Raw genomic sequence first — 21706 nt, forward strand, 5'->3', positions numbered from 1 at the left:
TCAAGACTTTGTTTTTAATCTGGGTTTTCCTTTTCACAATCATTAATTCACTCTGTAATCCAAAATTGACAGATGAAGAAAAACTGAATGCTAGCAATTTAAAAGGCAAGCAGAAAATGCTGGAGAGGCACAGCATTCGGAAGAGGAACGATGGTTTTGAATACGGCCCTTTGTCAAAACCGTCTCCCTGTTTCAAGCCTCTCCTAAAATCCTTTGCGACTGACTTTCCATCTTTCCCCTTCCAGTTCCTTTTAATTTTCCCGTGCACCTACCCTCGTCGAGAAATGTTTAACAGGGCTGCATAAATGCATTGAGGCGTTGACCACGCTCGACCAGCTCCGATGGACGGGCCATATTGTCTGCATGCCCGATATTAGACGTCCGAAGCAAGCGCTCTACTCTGAGCTCCGTCACGGCAAGCGAGTCTCAGGAGGGCAGAGAAAATGCTTCAAGGACACCCTCAAAGCCGCCTTGAAAAAATGTAACAGCCCCACTGACTCTTGGGAATCCCCGGCCCAAGACCGCTCAAAGTGGAGGAGAAGCATCTGAGAAGGTGGCGATCGCCTCGAGTCTCTTTGCCGGGAGCACGCGGAAGCTAAATGCAAACAGCGGAAGGAGTGTACGACAAATCAAGCACCCCACCCACTCGTCCCTCCAACCACCGTCTGTCCCACCTGTGACAGAGACTGTCGATCCCTCATTGGCCTCATCGGTCACCTTAGTGTGAAAGCAAGTCATCCTCTGGGGAACTGCCTGAGAAGACAATGATATCAGTTGTTGGGACAGCCAGTCGGAGACTCTGCTACCTGCATCAGTTCTGATAAATGTGCTCCACCCAAAATATTTCTTTCAGATGTTAGCAGATCTGCTGTAGATCTCCAGCTGGCTCTTATTTTTGCCCAGAACTTTATCGCTTATTGTTATGAGTCATCATCATCATAGCCAGTCCCTCAGAATCGAGGGAAGACTTGCTTCCACCCTTAACATGAGTTCTTTGGTGGCTGAACAGTCCAATACGAGAGCCACAGACTTTGTCACAGGTGGGACAGATTGTGATTGGCCGAGTAACCTCCTTTGGGGTTTGGGAGACATTGTTGCAGTCACACTCCTGCTCATAACACTCCCATCTGCTGGAGGGCGCATTTGTCACATTCCAGCTCAAAAAAAGAAAGCCTTGCATTTATATAGTGCCTTTCATGACCAGCAAACGTCTCAAGGCACTTTACAGCCAATGAAGTACTTTTTCAAGTGCAGTCACTGCTGTATTGTATGAAATGTGGCAGCCAATTTGCGCACAGCAAGCTCACACAAACAGTGATGTGATAATGACCAGATAATCTGTTTTTAGTGATGTTGATCGAGGGATAAATATTGGCCCCAGGATACCGGGGAGAACTCTTCGGGACAGGGCCGTGGCATCTTTTCATTCACGTGAGAGGGCAGAAGGGGCCGCGGTTCAATGGCTCATCCGAAAGACGGCACCACCGACAGTGCAGCACTCCCTCAGCACTGTACTGGGAGTGTCAGCTTAGATTTTTTTGTGCTCAAGTCTTCGGAGTGGGGCTTGAACCCCCAAAGCTCTGACTCAGGCTGAGCCAGTGGCTGACACTGTCACACTGATTACACTCCCAGCCGCCGGGGGCGCTGTGGCGGCCGCTCCTGGGGCCCGGACACTTGTCGGCAGCACTATGGAGACGGCGGGCGGGCGGCCGCGTCACAATGTGCGGCGGGGGCGCGGTGCTAGGGCCGGGCGGCCAGGGCCGGGCACGGCAGCGAGGGACGGCGGGCCGGCGCCGCGGCGGCCCAGGGCGGCATGAGCGGGCGACCGGGGACGGCATGAGCTACCAGCCGGTGGCCGACAGCGAGCTGGCGCAGCAAGACCCCGGTAATGGCGGGGGAGGGGGGTGCTCAGGTATCGGGAGGCCAGGTATAGGGGGTACCCAGGTGTGTGAGGGTGCCCAGGTATAGGGGATGCTCAGGTGTGTGAGGGTGCCCAGGTATAAGAGATGCCCAGGTGTGTGAGGGTGCCCAGGTAAAAGAGATGTCCAGGTGTGTGAGGGTGCCCAGGTATAGGGGATGCTCAGGTGTGTGAGGATGCCCAGGTATAAGGGATGCCCAGGTGTGTGAGGGTACCCAGGTATAGGGGGTGCCCAGGTGTGTGAGGGTGCCCAGGTATAAGGGATGCTCAGGTGTGTGAGGGTGCCCAGGTATAAAAGATGCCCAGGTGTGTGAGGGTGCCCAGGTATAAGAGATGCCCAGGTGTGTGAGGGTGCCCAGGTATAAGGGATGCTCAGGTGTGTGAGGGTGTCCAGGTGTGTGAGGATGCCCAGGTGTGTGAGGATGCCCAGGTATAAGGAGTGCCCAGGTATAAGGGATGCTCAGGTGTGAGGGTGCCCAGCTATAAGAGATGCCCAGGTATAGGGGTTGCCCAGGTGTGTGAGGGTGCCCAGGTATAAGAGATGCCCAGGTGTGTGAGGGTGCCCAGGTATAAGGGATGCTCAGGTGTGTGAGAGTGCCCAGGTATTGGGGGTGCACAGGTGTGTGAGGGTGCACAGGTGTGTGAGGGTGCTCAGGTATAGGGGGTGCACAGGTATGTGAGGGTGCACAGGTATAGGGGTGCCCAGGTGTGTGAGGGTGCACAGGTGTGTGAGGGTGCCCAGGTATAGGGGATGCCCAGATGTTAAGGGTGCCCAGGTATAGGGGATGCCCAGATGTGTAAGGGTGCCCAGGTATAGGGGTTACCCAGTTATGGGGGTGCCAGTGTGCCCAGGTAAGGGGTTGCCCAGGTATGGCAGAGTGCCCAGGTGTGTGTGCCAGGATGCCCCGCTGTGGCAGTGTGCCCAGGAGGGGAGGGGGGGGGTAAAATGCCCCTGTGTGAAGCTCATGGTCCTTTTGTGGGATGAGGGAGGGAGGACAGGTCAGGTACCCAGGCATGGAGAGAGGGTCAAATGCTGTGGTGTGAAGATAATGATCCTAGGTGGGCTGGGGTGGAAGAGATCAGGTCCCCAGCTGTGGAGGTCAAAACTCCGCAGGGCAATCGGGGCACTATTAGAGTGCTCTGCTCATAATTAGAATATTCCTAATTTAAGAATAAAATTATAATGCAATGTTTGTCATTGATAAAGTTTTATTATATAAATAACTATAATTGTTAACCATTTTTTATTTGTGAATTTATTATAAAATTATGACCAGTTCAGAAACATTTGAAGTGACTTTTATAATGTTTAAATGTATTGTGTCATTTTATTAAATTGAAAATATGAACCCTGGCTCAGCAAGAGATGCGCTTTCAAGGGGGAGGTTAAATGGGCACTTAAATGTTTTCCCCCAAAATAATTTTCTCCTTCCCTTTGGGATTTGTGTGGAATCTGCCCCCCAGGTGCCTTGTTGCAAGAGAGTATTCCGTGCTGCTAGACGTGACTCTTCCATCGAATCTCTTTCTCTAATCTGAAGGAATACAAGTGTAGATTTGATCCTTTCTCCTTGCTCAGATCAAGAACTGGTGCAGTAAGGATCAAACCTACACTTGTATTCCTTCATCAGCTTGTTTGTAGCTAAGAGCGGAACATGTCCAAATTAGGCCTTGTTTTTTAAATCAAAGTGAGTCATTGTCATGTTGACTTCTACACCTGGGACACATCTCGCACCTGGGCGTGTGATTTTTTTTTTGCTTTCAATCACAGCTGCCATCTTCTCTAGAAAAAATATTCCCTCAGATTATTAATCTTTACTCAAAATAAAAACTGATGTTACTTATGAGCTTTGTACATTGGACGGAGACGTTAGCTCACTGGTGAAAAAGAAAGTACATGAGGGGGTTTCTCCAGTGCAGAATACAAGACTGGCTAGCTCTTTCACAGAGCCCAGACCGGTGTGAATGACCTTCTCTGTGCAGTATCGTTTATGAAGACACCTGCGGATAGAAATTCTCGGGCAGAATTACATGACGTAGAATATACAGCACAGAAACAGGTTTTTGGTCCGTGCCGGTGTTTATGCTCCACACGAGCCTCCTCCCACCCCTCTTCATCTTACCCTATTAGCATATCCTTCTATCACTTTCTTCCTCGTGTGTTCACCTAGTTTCCCCCTAAATGCATCTAGGCTTTTCGCCCCCGACTGCTCCTTGTGGTAGCAAGTTCCACGTTCTTGCCACTCTCTGGGTAAAGAAGTTAGCCACTATAGAAACATAGAAAATAGGTGCAGGAGTAGGCCATTCGGCCCTTCGAGCCTGCACCACCATTCAATATGATCATGGCTGATCATGCACTTTAGTACCCCACTCCTGCTTTCTCTCCATACCCCTTGATCCCTTTAGCCATAAGGGCCATATCTAACTCCCTCTTGAATATATCCAATGAACTGGCCTCAACAACTTTCTGTAGTAGAGAATTCCACAGGTTAACAACTCTGAGTGAAGACGTTTCTTCTCATCTCAGTTCTAAATGGCTTACCCCTTATCCTTAGACGGTTCTGGACTTTCCCAACATCGGGAACATTCTTCCTGAAGCTAACCTGTCCAATCCTGTCAGAATTTTTATATGTTTCTATGAGATCCCCTCTTAATCTTCTAAATTCCATTGAATATAAGCCTAATTGATCCAGTCTTTCTTCATAGGTCAGTCCTGTCATCCCGGGAATCAGTCTGGTGAACCTTCGCTGCACTCCCTCAATAGCAAGAATGTCCTTCCTCAGATTAGGAGACCAAAACTGTACACAATATTCAAGGTGTGGCCTCACCAAGGCCCTGTTCAACTGTAGCAAGACCTCCCTGCTCCTATACTCAAATTCTCTCGCTATGAAGGCCAACATGCCATTTGCCTTCTTCACCACCTGCTGTACCTCTATGCCAACTTTCAATGACTATGTCCAAATGCTGTGGTATAATAGATACGCATGCTTACAAGGTTGTCTGAAATTCCTTCAGCTGGAGCAATCAACCCATTTATTTTAAATGCGTTAATGCTTCCACCAATATAGCTGAGAGGGATTTCAGATGAATGCATTTGTGGCTATTATCTCGCAATATAACTTCAATGCCGGAGTGGATGTGAGATTTTGCTCCGGAAATAAACTTTCGTCTCCTTCCCAATACATTTTACTTGTTCTTGATGCACAAGTTAGCTTCCATAGACAAACCCATGCCTCATATGAGCCCAAACTTGACACGATACACAACACATCTCGGATGGTGTTGATGCAGGGTAGACAATGCACCCTTCTACTTGCTGAGGTCGGCATTAGAAGTAATATATGGTATGCCCAGAACATAGTCCAGATTTTTCCCAAACTGCCAGAAATCATCATGCTACGAGCCTATCTATCTCAGGCTAAGATGTACTAATTCAATTACTGACCAAAAAATACGATTATACAGAAGCAATAAAAATCAGATATTAAACCGTTCTCACTACTCACCATTATTTTGAAACTATTTCTCCCAAATGTTAGATTTTTGTTGGGCATGGGTATCAAGGGATAGGGAGCAAAAGGCAGGTAAATGGGGTTGAGGTACAGATCAGCCATGATCTGATTGAATGGTGGAACTGGCTCAAGGGGATAAATGGCCTATTCCTGTTCCTATGTTAATGTGCGAGATAATTACATTATTTGGAATGACCATCCTATCCCCTTTAGAGTTGAGTTGTTCAAGAGATACTTCTGGTCACAATTCAGCAGATCACAATTTGTGGGTCCGCATATTTTGCAACAACAAAAGCACCTGTCGCTGTATATCTTGATTATACAAATTAAATTAGCTTCCCTGTTTTAAAATTGCCTCTCCTCTTTCAGACAGACCTCAGAGTTTGCCGTCGCTCATTTGCTGTCGGACTCTGACCGCCCTTGTCTTTCTGTTGGTGATCATCACTTTTCCAATCACAGGATGGTTTGTTATAAAGGTACGCAATCCAAAACACAAAATCTGATACAGGTACCACGTCTGAAATCCAGCAACCTCGGGACTGAGTCCATGCCGGTTTTTGGGTTTTGCCGGATTTCAGACCTCGCTGTTGGCGCTCCTCGCCACCCGACGATCCTCCGCTCCTCACCGATCCTCCGCTCCTCGCCACCCGACGATTCTCGCCTCCCCGGCACTGCGTTTTTTACCAGTTTTCTCGTCCCTCGCCGCCACCTTGGCCGCCTCAAAAATGCCCGGTTTTCGGGCAGTTCCGTTTTCGGAATTCCAGATTCAGGACGTTGTACCTGTAGTGTACGTTTCTCCCATCTTCCCGCAATGGCCCCCTTCCTGTGGCGGCACTGCGCTATGGTGTAGTGGAATCACATCATAGAACACAGGAGGTCCCAGGTTATCGGCCAGTGCTGGGTTACCTGATGTACCTGGGATAACTGAGGTTTAGGGTCAGGGATGGGAACATTTCCGCCAGAACCCCTGCTCCTGAAGGATATTGAGTGACTCCTTTCTGGAAGATGTATGATGACGTTAAAGTGAGAATCGCATCCGGTTTGTCTGGTGCTGGAATTCCGATTACGGCAGCAAAACTTTTCTTTCTTGGAAGGAAGCACAATTGTAAAATAATATCAACTTCACTGAAAGGAAGAAAGCTGTGCATTTATATAGCGCCTTGTATCTCTCCAAATACACAGTGAGTTAGCTGGAACATATTGTGGCAGCAATGTTGCACATAGTAAGATCCCACGAAACAGCAATGGGATTAATGACCAGTGAATCTGGTGCTGTTAGTTGAGGGAGGAATATTGGTCAGGACACCAGGGGAACTTTCCAGGGCACTGGTTCCGCTGGGCAGGCCACATTGTCCGGATGCCAGACACGAGACTCCCAAACCAAGCGCTCTACTCGGAACTCCTTCACGACAAACGAGCCAAAGGTGGGCAGAGGAAACGTTACAGGGACACCCTCAAAGCCTCCCTGATAAAGTGTAACATCCCCACCGACACCTGGGAGTCCCTGGCCAAAGACCGCCCGAAGTGGAGAAAGTGCATCCGGGAGGGCGCTGAGCACCTCGAGTCTCATCGCTGAGCATGCAGAAACCAAGCTCAGGCAGCGGAAAGAGCGTGCGGCAAACCTGTCCCACCCTCCCTTACCCTCAACGACTATCTTCCCCACCTGTGACGGGGACTTTGGCTCTCGTACTGGACTGTTCAGCCACCTAAGTACTCATTTTAAGAGTGGAAGCAAGTCTTCCTCGATTCCGAGGGACTGCCTATGATGATGATGGTTCTTACTGACGGCTGTTTCTCTTTCCACCTGCAGTCGGTGCCACGTGACGAGCGGTTTGTTGTCTTCCGCTTGGGAAAGATCATCGGCAGCAAAGGCCCGGGAAGGATACTCGTGCTTCCTTTCATTGACCAGTGGCAGAAAGTGGATATCCGGAGTCAATCTTTCCACGTCGCACCATTTAAGGTAGGTGGCCTTTCCGCACCTGATGTCTAGAAGGTAAATCTGAGGAATGAAATTACCGTTGGTGATCTTAGCAAAGCAAACAGCAAATGCTGCTTCTGCCAGGAGCCGCGGATGAAGGTGAGACCAGGCCACAAATGGTACCCAAGGCCGTTAGCAGTCCTGAAACAAGCAAGTGCAGCTCGCGAAGCTTCTAACTGTGCAGCTCGCGGAGCTTATAACTGTCCCTCTAAATCTGGAATTTAGCTCATTGCCTTTGCCTCGTGTTCCCAGTGTAGTATTTTGTTTCTCTTGTGTGGAAAAGTCCTCAAGTTGTGCAAAGTGCAAAGAATATCTTAAAATGATGTACAGCAGCTCAAATGCTGTTATTTCAGCCCAGTTTCCAATCCACAAATCCCACTAAAGGCCAGTTTACACGTCTGAACGACAGTCTGAATTCAGATGTTGTCACCCCAGTGTCGAAACCTCTGCACCTCTGAAGTATGAGAGAGCCCTGAATGTAACTCTCAGCCACTGTTTACTTTCTCTCTCTCCCCCAAGTTTTCTCTCCTTTCTTGACAGCACTGACTCGTGTTGGGGCATGGTTCCACAGGAACGTAGAATAACTAGCACACCTTCCGTAGCATTGCTCACGGGAGGATACCCTATTTTATAAGGAGTGGAGCATTGTGCCACCTTACCGACGGTATTATTCCGCTGCTAAGGACGCCACTTTGGGCAATTGGCCAGTCCCCTTTAAGGCCGCAAAGTTCCAGTTGCTTTACATAGGCATGGCCTCAGGTCAGTTAGAGATTAATTGCGGCGCGACGCCTCCTGAGCTCAATTACAGTGCAATTGTTTCTTTTTAGATTGTCGATTGATTGTAAATCCTTGCCTCCTCTCCAAGCGCTAACGATACCAACAGGAAATGACTGGGTTTTTGTTGTGTGTGTATGGCCCATGTGTGAGATACCTGAAGCGTGACGGGGTGGGTCTCAGCTTTTATTTACATCTGAGAATACATTATTTTTATAAGGAAAAGAACGTCATAGCCCATAAAACACAATAGATTATACTTCTGTCAAAATGTCGGTGTGCGTCTCTTAAAGCCTCATTCTCATTGCTGTTAAGTAAAGACTGTCTGATTTCATACAGAGACCAGTTAAAATTCTGCAGGCATTCAGAGTCTGGTATTCTGTGTTCTTGGACAGTTCCTTGATTTTCTTATACTTCTCTTTAAAGCGGGACATAGAAATTTGAGTGTGCCATTTTTGAAGCGTTGCAGAGAAGTGTGACGGGAAGAAATTGTGCAGCAGACGCACCTTTTTTCTTTACAATAAGATGGTTGAACCTCCCTTATCCGCAACTCCCTTATCCGCAACTCCCTTATCCAGAAACACCCCTTGTCCAAAAACATTCCTCGCCACCAGGTGGCGCATGCGCAGAACGCTGACATGAACAAATTGAAGTCCTTCCTCGCTGGTCTGATCCCGTGATCCACCACCCCTCCCAATGTTCTCTTTGCTGCACTTACAGCTCCAAGCCAGCCAGCCCCGATATCCCCTTGCTCAGTACCTGTACCATCCAATTTAACATGACCGCCCCTCGTCCAGAAAAATCCCTTATCCAGAACAGGCCAGGTCCCGCGGGTTCCGGATAAGGGAGATGCAACCAGTATTTGTAAAATGGACTTGGAATTTCTTTTCTCTTGTTGCTCCATAAACAGCAAAAAAAAACACATTGTCTAATCTCACAGTACATCACGAAGAAGGAAGGGTAAACTGTCACCTCTTTTCACACAGGCAACATGCAAAGATGGAGCTGTGATACTTATCAGTGTAGACGTCCACAACCATATCTGGAATCCAGTGCTCTCGGTAATGGCCGTACAGGACATCAACGGCACCGCAATGAGTACTGCTCAGGATGTGATGTTGAACTTTCTGCTCAAGAAAAAGCTGGCGACAGTCCAGCTGAACAAGACTAAAACTAGAAACCAGTTAGCGGTGAGTAAGATATTTTTTTTAAAAAGTATTTTGCCTCGCCCCTCCCTATCTCTGCAATCTCCTCCAGCCCTCCCCCCCCCCCCCCCACCCCCCGCTCAAGATGTCTGCGCTCCTCTAATTCTACCCTGCTACGCATCTGAAATTGTAATTGCTCAACCATTGGTGGCCGTGCCTTCTGTTGCCCGATCCCCAAGCTCTGGAACTCCTTGCCTAAACCTCTCTTTCCTCCTTCAAGACGCTCCTTAAAACATATCTCTTTGACCAAGCCTGCGCTAATTTCTAGAAAATACTAGAAATTTCAGCGGGTCAGGCAGCATCTGTGGAGAGGAAGCAGAGCTAACGTTTCGGGTCGATGACCCTTCGTCAGAACTGGGGAGTGTTTGGAAAGAACAGATTCTTAACAAGCCCCGAAAGGGGGAGGGGAAGAAAGAACAAAAGGGAAGGTCTGTGATAGGGTGGAAGGCAGGAGAGATTAGAGAGACAAAAGGGATGGTGGCCCAAATTCAAATGGTAATGCCAGGAGTTAGAAAAACATTAGTCAAGATAGGGTGTGAAGGGTGGGATAATGACCAACTGACATTAGAGACAAGGAGAAAACAAGAAACAGGCTCAGGGAGGGGTGAAGGAGCCAAAGATTAGCATCGGTTATGCTCTGAAATTTTTGAACTCGATGTTGAGTCCAGAAGGCTGTAAAGTGCCTAAACGAAGCTCAACGCAAGCCTGAGGCACAGGTACCCCATATTTTTCGTTTAGGCACTTTATTGCCTCTGATCGGTAGATTTTTGGATTCTCGGGGAATCAAATGATATGGGGATCGGACAGGAAAGTGGAGTTGAGGTAGAAGATCAGCCATGATCTTATTGAATAGCGGAGCAGGCTCGAAGGGCCGAATGGCCGACTCCTGCTCCTAACTCTTGTGTTCTTCTGCCTTGTCCCAGATGAGTTAAACGCGGCGTCAGTCTGTTCGCAATTGTCTGAGGAGGATGTTAGTGACTCCGTAGCCTACTCGGAGAAGAGCAGGGAGTTCTCCCAATGTCCTGGCTAATCTTGCTCCCTCAACCAATGTTACTCCAAAAACTCACAGTTAATTGGCCATTCGTCTCTCTGCTGCTTATGGGATCTTGCTGTGCAAAATAGTTATCACATTCACTTAGATAACAGTCATTTTAAAGTCATGCCTCGTATGTGAAGTGCTTTGGAATGTTGCTGGGATACATGATGAGGAACCAAATAAACAACAGTTCCTTCTTTAAATATAATGCCAAGCCAAAGTGTGCACCAGGTTGTGAGTCAAGCCGATAAAATATGTCCTAGCTCCAATGTTCGTGTGTGTATGTCCTGATGCCATTTTAGTGGTTTATATCAGACTAAACTGCTACACGCTGACATTGCATGCCATCTCTCGGATCTGTGAAGGAGCTGAAGTGTGCGTAGCTCCCGCAGTGGTAAAACACACGAACAATGACGGTCAGGTAAAGACCATCTGGTGCATCGAGCCTGTCGCACACAATTGCGATACCTTGTGTATCACAATTTATACACTCCACCCCACCTGAAACCATGTGATCTCTTTTTTTTAAGCCATAGGATCAGGACGAGACTTTCTTGCCCCTCGAGCCTGCTCCGCCATTCAATAAGATCATGGCTGATCTGATCCTGGACTCAGCTCCACTTCCCTGCCCGCTCCCCATAACTCTTCACTCCCTTATCACTCCAAAAACTGTCTATCTGCACCTTAAATAAATATATTTAAAGACCCAGCCTCCACAGCTCTCTGGGGCAGAGAATTCCCCAGATTTACGACCCTCTGAGAGAAGAAATTCCTCCTCATCTCAGTTTTAAATGGGCGGCCCCTTATTCTGAAACTATGTCCACTAGTTTTGGATTCCCCCACGAGGGGAAACATTCTCTCAGCATTAACCTTGTCGAGACCCCTCAGTATCTTATATTTTTCAATAAGATCACCTCTCATTCTTCTGAACTCCAATGAGTATAGGTCCAACCTGCCTATAAGTTAACCCCCCCATCTCAGGAATCAACCTAGTGAACCTTCTCTGAACTGCCTCCAATGCAAGCATATCCCTCCTTAAATAAAGTGACCAAAACTGCACGCAGTACTCTAGGTGTGGCCTCACCAATACCCTGTACAGTTGTAGCACGACTTCTCTGCTTTTATACTCCAACCCCCTTGCAATAAAGGCCAACATTCCATTTGCCTTCCTGATTACTTGCTGTACCTGCATACTAACTTTTTGTGTTTCATGCACAAGGACCCCCAGGTCCCTCTGTACTACAGCATTTTGTAATTTCTTGCCATTTAAATAAGAATTTATTTTTTTATTTTTCCTGCCACAGTGGATAACCTCACACTTTCCCACATTATACCCCAAATGTTTGCCCACTCACTTAGCCTGTCTATATCCCCTTGCAGATTTTTTGTGTCCTCCTCACAACTTGTTTTCCCACCCATCTTTGTATCATCAGCAAACTTGGCTGCATTACACTCTGTCCCTTCATCCAAGTCATTAATATAGATTGTAAATAGTTGAGGCCCCCTGTGGCACCCCACTAGTTACTGTTTGCCAACTGGAAAATGACCCATTTATCCCGACTCTTTGTTTTCTGTTAGTTAGCCAATCCGCTATCCATGCTAGTATATTACCCCCAACCCGGTGAGCTTTTATCTTGTGCAGTAACCTTTTATGTGGCACCTTATCAAATGCCTTCTGGAAATCCAAATACGCCACATCCACTGGTTCCCCCTTTATCCACCCTGCTCGTTACATCCTCAAAGAACTCTAGTAAATTTGTCAAACATTTGTCAAACCTTCTTTTCCTTTCTGACTGTCCTTCTGAATGGTCAAATACCCCTGAATATTCAGTTCCCAGCCTTGGTCATCTTGCAACCATGTCTCTATAATGCCTATCAGATCACACCGATTTCTATCTATTTGTGCCGTCAACTCATCTATCTTGTTGTGAATGCTGCGTGCATTCAGGTAAAGAGCTTCTAATTTTTACTTTTTCCCTGCTTTGACCCCACTTTCTGCTACACTTTTATTTTTATACATTCTGACCTTTCCTGTCACATTCTGGTTATCATTTCCCATACCGCTATCCTGCTCTATTGCCTTCTCCTTGCTCTTTGACTTTTTAAATTTCCGCTCACCTGAACCCTCTTCCCCCCGCCGCCCCCCCCCCACCCCCCCTCGCCCCAATTTAGTTTAAAGCCCTCTCTATAGCCCTTGTTATTTGATTAGCCAGGACACTAGCACCAGCCTGGTTCAAGTGGAGCCCGTCCCAATGGAACAGCTCCCTCTTGCCCCAGTACTGGTGTTAGTGCTCCATGAATTGAAACCCATTTCTCCCACACCAATCTTCGAGTCACACATTTGTCTCTCTGATCTTATTTAGCCTATGCAAATTTGCTCGTGGCTCAGGTAGTAATCCAGAGATTATTACCTTTGTGGTTCTGCTTTTTAATTTAGCCCCTAGCTGCTCATAGTCCCTCAGCAGAACCTCTTTCTTTCTTCTACCTATGTCATTGGTACCTACGTGGACCACGGCAACTGGATCATCCCCCTCCCACTCCCTCTCCAGCCCAGAGGAGATGTCCTTAACCCTGTCACCGGGCAGGCAACACAGCCTTCGGGACTCATGCTCTCGGCTGCAGAGAACAGTATCTATCCCCTTACCTGTACTGTCCCCTACCACTGCAACATTTCTTTTTAACTCCCCCACTAGAATCTCCTGGGAGAGGCAAAAAAACAGCTTAAAAAAAAACAACCCAGGCCAATGTAGGAAAGAAAAATCTGGGAAATTTCTCTCAGACCCAGCTAGGCGATCGAAACTAGTCCAGGAGATCACTCTAGCCATTAAATTCCCTGCAGTACCTACCTTCTGTAAGAGATGATCGCCGCCGCAATCAGAAACAGATCCAGCTTTCACTTGATGGAATTCAGCGAGTCTGCATCTACCATATGAGAGGGCAACTTGTTCCAGCGGTCGTCTATTCTCTGGGAAAAGAACCACCTCCTGACATCTAACCTAGGTCTAGCCCTATACAACTTAAATTTGTGACCCCCTGGTCTTGCCGAACCTATTTAATTGAAATAAACTGTCAGCTGGGATACCGTCTGTTCCCTTCATAATTTTATAAATGCCAATCACATCCTCCACTAAAGCCAGCGCTTAGCTCAACCCTACGGACCAGAAGGTCCCAGGTTCGACTCCTGATCCATATTGAGTTTGCTGACCTGCGGGGTTGTGCGGAGGCGAAAATAAGTAATTGCTGGAAAGAGCATGTACGTGTGTGTGTTTGTGTAGGGCAGGGAAAGGATTTGGCTTGGGAAGCATCAACAGCAACGTGCATTTATACTGCTTCTTTAACGTACTAAAGGCGCTTCACAGCAGCCACCTTACCAAACGTTTGGTCAAAGAGGTAGGTTTTAAGGATTGTCTTAAAGGAGGAATAAGAGGCGGAGAGGTTTTAGGGAGGAAATTTCCAGAGCTTAGGGTCTCGGCAGCTGAAGACAGGACTGCCAACGGTGGAGCGATTAAAATTGGGAATGCACAAGAGGCCAGAATTGGAGGAGTGCAGAGATCTTGGAGAGTTGTAGGGCTGGGGGTGATTACAGAGATAGGGAGGGTTATAATGCTGGAGGTGATTACAGAGATAGGGAGGGTTGTAATGCTGGAGGTGATTACAGCGATAGGGAGGGTTATAATGCTGGAGGTGATTACAGAGATAGGGAGGGTTGTAAGGCTGGAGGTGATTACAGCGATAGGGAGGGTTGTAAGGCTGGAGGTGATTACAGAGATAGGGAGGGTTATAATGCTGGAGGTGATTACAGAGATAGGGAGGGTTGTAATGCTGGAGGTGATTACAGCGATAGGGAGGGTTATAATGCTGGAGGTGATTACAGAGATAGGGAGGGTTGTAAGGCTGGAGGTGATTACAGCGATAGGGAGGGTTGTAAGGCTGGAGGTGATTACAGAGATAGGGAGGGTTGTAATGCTGGAGGTGATTACACCAATAGGGAGGGTTGTGGTGCTGGAGGTGATTACAGAGATAGGGAGGGTTGTAATGCTGGAGGTGATTACAGCGATAGGGAGGGTTGTAGTGCTGCAGATGATTACAGGGTTACATAAGAGCATAAGAAATAGAAGCAGGAGTAGGCCATACAGCCCCTCGAGCCTGCTCCGCCATTCAATATGATCATGGCTGGTCCGATCATGGACTCAGGTCCACTTGGGCTGAAGGTGATTACAGAGATAGGGAGGCTATCGTCATATTCTTGCCAGCATTCGTGTAAAGAACAAGTACTTGGGTGAGCTATTGGCTGGAACGTCCATTGAACCATGCTGAGGCAGTGGTTACAGGAGAAGGTGTGAAACAAAGGAGGGGACATTACAGCATTTAAGATGGGTGTGTGTTTATTTTAAAAATCTCAATCTTGAACGAAAGGTTTTTACAATATACATTAATGATTTAGATGAAGGAATTGAGTGTAATATCTTCAAGTTTGCAGATGACAGTAAACTGGGGTGGCGGTGTGAGCTGTGAGGAGGATGCTAAGAGGCTGCAGGGTGACTTGAACAAGTTAGGTGAGTGGGCAAATACATGGCAGATGCAGTATAATGTTGATAAATGTGAGGTTATCCACTTTGGGGGGCAAAAACACGAAGGCAGAATATTATCTGAATGGCGGCAGATTAGGAAAAGGGGAAGTGCAACGAGACCTGGGTGTCGTGGTTCATCAGTCATTGAAAGTTGGCATGCAGGTACAGCAGGCGGTGAAGAATGCAAATGATATGTTGGCCTTCATAGCTAGGGGATTTGAGTATAGGAGCAAGGAGGTTTTACTGCAGTTGTACAGGGCCTTGGTGAGGCCGCACCTGGAATATTGCATTCAGTTTCGGTCTCCTAATCTGAGGAATGACGTTCTTGCTATTGAGGGAATGCAGTGAAGATTCACCAGACTGATTTCCAGGGATGGCTGGACTGGCATATGAGGAGAGACTGGATCAACTGGGCCTTTATACACTGGAGTTTAGAAGGATGAGAGGGGATCTCATAGAAACATATAAGATTCTGACGGGACTGGACAGGTTAGATGCGGGAAGAATGTTCCCGATGTTGGGGAAGTCCAGAATCAGGGGACACAGTCTTAGGATAAGGGTAGGCCATTTAGGACTGAGATGAGGAGAAACTTCTTCACTCAGAGAGTTATTAACCTGTGGAATTCCCTACCGCAGAGAGTTGTTGAGGCCAGTTCATTGGATATATTCAAGAGGGAGTTAGATATGGCCCTTGTGGCTAAAGGGTTCAAGGGGTATGAAGAGAAAACAGGAAAGGGGTACTGAGGGAATGATCAGCCATGATCTTATTGAATGGTGGTGCAGGCTCGAAGGGCCGAATGGCCTACTCCTGCATCTATTTTCTGTGTTTCTATGTCTGAAGAGTTTGTTTTGTTTCTGCCCTTTTGCTCCGTACAGTTTGAGATCAACGAGAAGACCAAGTACTGGGGTCTGGAGGTGGAGCGAGTAGTCTTCACTCTGCACAGGGTGTTACAGCTACCAGAAGTGATTCTCCAAGTAAATGAGAGTGGAACACGCAAGAATTGGCGAGGCAGGCTTCCTGCCTCTCTCCAGAAGTTAGCCGTGCAAATCATGCACGCTAGAAGCCATGCACCAGCACCAGCACCATATTCTGCACCGTCTTCTGTACCGTCTTCTGTACATTTGAGCGACAATGAAGGTTAGAGAGCGTTGTTTTATCAGACTGAACTACAGAACGTCGTGAAAATATATAAAAAAAGAAAGACTTGCATTTATATAGCGCTTTTCCTGACCTCGAGACGTCTCAAAGTGCTTTCCAGCTAGTGAGATATTTTTGGAGTGTAGTCACTGCTGTAGGAAACGCGGCAGCCAATTTGTGTACAGCAAGCCCCCACAAACAGCAATGTGATAACGACCAGATCATCTGTTTTAATGATGTTGATTGAGGGATAAATATTGGCCCAGTCCACGGGGGATAACTCTCCTGCTCTTCTTCGAAATAGTGCCCCTGGATCTTTTACACCCACCTGAGAGAGCAGACGGGGCCTCGGTTTAACGGCACCTCCGACAGTGCAGAACTCCTTCATTTATTGGTCATAAATATATTGGACATGGGGCAAAGAGGCTGATTGACTGGACAATCAAATATTATCCAATCGGGTAACGAGGAGTGTTGGCTTTCCAATTGGCTGGGACAGGCGGTGCGCCGCAAGGATGGACATGTCAGGCGACCAATGGTAGGAGTGTGGGGGCAGGGCAGTTGGAAGCAGGTCATGTGATGAAACCTCCAGCAATATGTCCAGCCAAAATTGGCAACCCTACTGGGGATATGGCTCCCGAGCGACCAGAAGTATGCACCTTGCCTTATTTTCCCATTCCTAACTGTTGAGGCCAATTGTAACTCCCTGTCTGCCTCCCTGGCTGAGAGATCAGCTACCTCAAACCCGGTCTGCACAGCTCAGCTACTCTCAACAACAATTTCCATTTACATAACACCTTCAACGTAGTAAAACGTCCCAAGGTGCTTCACAGGGGCTTTGTCAGATAAAATTTGACACTGAGCCACATAAAGAGATATTAGGACAGGTGACCAGAAGCTTGGTCAAAGAGGTAGATTTTAAGGATCAACTTGAGGGAAGAGAGGGAGGTGAAGAGGTTTAGGGAGGGAATTCCAGAGATTGGGGCCCAGGCACCTGAAGGCACGGCCGCCAGTTTAGGGCGATTAAACTACAAGAGGCCAGAATTGGATGAGCGCAGAGATCTCGGGGTGGTTGTGGGGCTGGAGACGGTTACAGAGATAGGGAGGGCCACAGAGGCATTTGAAAACATGAAGGAGACTTTTAAAATCAACATGTTGCCAGATCGGGAGTCAATGTAGGTCCGCGAACACAGTGGGTGATGGGTGAGTGGGACTCGGTGCGAGTTAGGACACAGGGCAGCGAGCACAGGGGGTGATGGGTGAGTGGGACTCGGTGCGAGTTAGGACACAGGGCGGCGAGCACAGGGGGTGATGGGTGAACGGTACTCGGTGCGAGTTAGGACACGGGGCAGCGAGCACAGGGGGTGATGGGTGAGCGGGATTTGGTGCGAGTTAGGACATGGGGCAGCGAGCACAGGGGGTGATGGGTGAGCGGGACTTGGTGCGAGTTAGGACACGGGGCAGCGAGCACAGGGGGTGATGGGTGAGCGGGAATCGGTGCGAGTTAGGACACGGGGGCAGCCGAGTTTTGGATAAGCTCGTTTAGGGAGGATGGAAGATGCGATATCTGTCAATTAAACTCTCTGCTTTAACCAGATGCGCAAGTAGAGGAAGCCTGTGTGATTTTTTTTTTCCTCCTCTCTGAGATGCTTTATGTGTTCTTTACAGAAATTGAAGAGAATGCAGCTGAAGAAATTGAGAGTGACTGTGGTATTAATCCAGACTGGGTGCTTTCTAAAGTGAAGATGCTCCTTTCCGAGGACCTGGTGAAGCAGATTGGAGCCTGTTACCTTTTCCACGTTAACCAAAAGAATGGAGCTCAGCATACGTATTATCTGGACCTCACCAGTGGTGAGCAAAATGTTTCCTCATTTACATTGTGCAATACAACTCTGTATAAAGATAATAGTGGCACATTCGCTTTTTATTGAAAAAATGAGATCGTATTTTTGTTACATTATCTTGGAGAGCGTGATTAGACCTGCTAGTCAGAACACACAAAGAAAGACTTGCATTTATATAGCGCCTTTCATGACCATCGGACCTCTCAAAACGCTTTACAGCCAATGAAGTACTTTTAGAGTGTGGTCACTGTTGTAATGTAGGAAACACGGCAGCCAATTTGCGCACAGCAAGCTCCCACAAACAGCAATGTGATAATGACCAGATAATCTGTTTTTTTTTTGTTATGTTGATTGAGGGATAAATATTGGCCCAGGATACCGGGAATAACTCCTATGCTCTTCTTTGAAATAGTGCCTTGGGATCTTTTACGCCCGCCTGAGAGAGCAGCCAAGGCCTTGGTTTAACATCTCATCCAAACGACGGCACCTCCGCCAGTGCGGCACTCCCTCAGCACTGCACTGGGAGTGTCAGCCTGGATTTTTTTTTGTGCTCATGTCCCTGGAGTGGGACTTGAACCCACAACCTTCTGACTCGGAGGTTGAGAGAGAGTGCTGCCCACTGTGCCACTGCATCGCTTGTTAAACTGATAATAAGTCATAAGAACATAAGAAATAGGAGCAGGAGTAGGCCATTCGGCCCCTTGAACCTACTCTTCCATTCAATAAGATCATGGCTAATCTTCTACCTCAACTCCACTTTCCTGCACTATCCCCATATCCCTTGATCCCTTAATATCCAAAAATCTATTGATCTCTGTCTGGAATATGCGTGAAAGACTGAGCCTCCACCGCCCTCTGGGGTAGAGAATTCCAAAGATTCATCACCCTCTGAGTGAGTGAAGAAATTTCTCCTATTTTATGAAGTGAATAGTGACAGTGTCGTGACATCCGGATTTCGCCCAGTCCAATGATGTCACTTGTCACACACGCACCGAGCTTTCCGAGAAATCAACCAGGTGTCGGGGGAGGAGAGGAGAATGTGGTGCGAGTGTAAAGGGGGTGGGGTTGGATGGTCTTACCATCTGGCACACGTTCTCACTCTCAACTCCCTCATCTCCTTTAAACCGGAATCACATTTATTCCGCCATCCCCACTGTGCTCTTCCCCCCCCCCCACTGTATTCCTGCCCTGCCCTCCCCTCTGATCCCCCCTCTCTCTCTCCTCCCCAATCTCTCTCTCTCCCTTCTCTCTCCCCCAATCTCTCTCTCTCCCCCAATCTCTCTCTCTCCCCCAATCTCTCTCTCTCCCCCCCAATCTCTCTCTCTCCCTCCCTCCAATCTCTCTCTCTCCCCCAATCTCTTACTCTCCCCCCACTCTCTCACTCTCCCCCCACTCTCTCACTCTCCCCCCACTCTCTCACTCTCCCCCCACTCTTTCACTCTCCCCTTTCCCCCCGCTCTCTCACTCTCCCCCCACTCTCTCACTCCCCCCCCACTCTCTCACTCTCCCCCCACTCTCTCACTCTCCCCCACTCTCTCATTCTCCCCCCACTCTCTCACTCTCCCCCCACTCTCTCACTCTCCACTCACTCTCCACCCACTCTCTCACTCTCCCCCCACTCTCTCACTCTCCCCCCACTCTCTCACTCTCCCCCCACTGTCTATCTCCCCCCCACTCGCTATCTCTCCCTCCCCCACTCGCTATCTCTCCCCCCCCACTCGTTCTCTCCCCCCTCACTCGTTCTCTCCCCCTCACTCGTTCTCTCCCCCAATCTCTCTCACTCACCACCTACTCTCTCTCCCCCCAATCTATCTCTCCCCCCAATCTCTCTCACTCTCCCCCCACTCTCTCACTCTCCCCCCACTCTCACTGTCCCCCCCACTCTCTCACTCTCCCCCCCACTCTCTCACTCTCCCCCCACTCTCTCACTCTCCCCCCACTCTCTCACTCTCCCCCCACTCTCTCACTCTCCCCCACTCTCTCACTCTCCCCCCACTCTGTCACTCCCCCACCCCCACTGTCTATCTCCCCCCCCCCCACTCGCTATCTCTCCCCTCACTCGTTACCCCCCCCACTCGTTTTCCCCCCTCCCCACTCGTTCTCCCCCCTCCTTTCCTCCCCCACTCGTTCTCTCTCCCCCCCCCACTCGTTCTCCCCCCCCCACTCGTTCTCCCCCCCACACTCGTTCTCCCCCCCACGTTCTCCCGCCCCACAACTCGTTCTCCCCCCCAACTCGTTCTCCACCCCCCCAACTCGTTCTCCCCCCCACCACTCGTTCCCCCCCCCACTCTCTCACTCTCCCCCCACTCTCTCACTCTCCCCCCACTCTCTCACTCTCCCCCCACTCTCTCACCCCCCCCACTGTCTATCTCCCCCCCACTCGCTATCTCCCCCCCCACTCGTTCTCTCCCCCCTCACTCGTTCTCTCCCCCTCACTCATTCTCTCCCACAATCTCTCTCACTCACCACCTACTCTCTCTCTCTCCCCCCAATCTAACTCTCCCCCCACCCACCCCACCACTCTCCTCACTCTCCCCCCACTCTCTCACTCTCCCCCCCACTCTCTCACTCTCCCCCCCACCTCTCACTCTCCCCCCCACTCTCTCACTCTCTCCCCCACTCTCTCACTCTCTCCCCCACTCTCTCACTCTCCCCCCACTCTCTCACTCTCCCCCCCCACTCTCTCACTCTCCCCCCACTCTCTCACTCTCCCCCCCACTCTCTCACTCTCCCCCCCACTCTCTCACTCTCCCCACCACTCTCTCACTCTCCCCACCACTCTCTCACTCTCCCCCCCACTCTCTCACTCTCCCCCCCACTCTCTCACTCTCCCCACCACTCTCTCACTCTCCCCACTCTCTCACTCTCCCCCCACTCTCTCACTCTCCCCCCACTCTCTCACTCTCCCCCCACTCTCTCACTCTCCCCCCACTCTCTCACTCTCCCCCCACTCTCTCACTCTCCCCCCACTCTCTCACTCTCCCCCACTCTCTCACTCTCCCCCCACTCTCTCACTCTCCCCCACTCTCTCACTCTCCCCCCACTCTCTCACTCTCCCCCCACTCTCTCACTCTCCCCCCACTCTCTCACTCTCCCCCACTCTCTCACTCTCCCCCACTCTCTCACTCTCCCCCCACTCTCTCACTCTCCCCCCACTCTCTCACTCTCCCCCCACTCTCTCACTCTCCCCCCACTCTCTCACTCTCCCCCCACTCTCTCACTCTCCCCCACTCTCTCACTCTCCCCCCACTCTCTCACTCTCCCCCCACTCTCTCACTCTCCCCCCACTCTCTCACTCTCCCCCCCACTCTCTCACTCTCCCCCCCACTCTCTCACTCTCCCCCCCACTCTCTCACTCTCCCCCTCTCTCACTCTCCCCCCACTCTCTCACTCTCCCCCTCTCTCACTCTCCCCCCACTCTCTCACTCTCCCCCCCACTCTCTCACTCTCCCCCCACTCTCTCACTCTCCCCCCACTCTCTCACTCTCCCCCCCACTCTCTCACTCTCCCCCCACTCTCTCACTCTCCCCCCACTCTCTCACTCTCCCCCTCTCTCTCCCCCCACTCTCTCACTCTCCCCCCACTCTCTCACTCTCCCCCCACTCTCTCACTCTCCCCCCACTCTCTCACTCTCCCCCCACTCTCTCACTCTCCCCCCACTCTCTCACTCTCCCCCCACTCTCTCACTCTCCCCCCCACTCTCTCACTATCCCCCCACTCTCTCACTCTCCCC

The 21706-nt window shown here is 49.5% G+C and overlaps 2 protein-coding genes across 2 annotated transcripts in view; both read left to right on the forward strand.

Annotated features, from left to right (window-relative positions):
* The window catches only part of mpi (mannose phosphate isomerase), a 43091-nt gene extending 37208 nt beyond the window's left edge, over window positions 1-5883 (forward strand). The window contains exon 9 of the transcript XR_011588268.1: window positions 5797-5883. The gene's annotated coding sequence lies outside the window, so the exon portion shown is untranslated. The remainder of the gene's footprint in view (window positions 1-5796) is intronic.
* The window catches only part of stoml1 (stomatin (EPB72)-like 1), a 20360-nt gene continuing 373 nt past the window's right edge, over window positions 1720-21706 (forward strand). Inside the window, exons 1-6 of the mRNA XM_070863958.1 lie at window positions 1720-1885; window positions 5797-5903; window positions 7238-7387; window positions 9166-9369; window positions 15868-15985; window positions 17798-17980. Of these exons, the coding sequence (XP_070720059.1) occupies window positions 1720-1885; window positions 5797-5903; window positions 7238-7387; window positions 9166-9369; window positions 15868-15985; window positions 17798-17980 (928 nt within the window). The remainder of the gene's footprint in view (window positions 1886-5796; window positions 5904-7237; window positions 7388-9165; window positions 9370-15867; window positions 15986-17797; window positions 17981-21706) is intronic.

This window comes from Pristiophorus japonicus, chromosome 21, assembly GCF_044704955.1.
Source record: "Pristiophorus japonicus isolate sPriJap1 chromosome 21, sPriJap1.hap1, whole genome shotgun sequence".
In the NCBI taxonomy this organism is placed as follows: Eukaryota; Metazoa; Chordata; class Chondrichthyes; family Pristiophoridae; genus Pristiophorus; species Pristiophorus japonicus.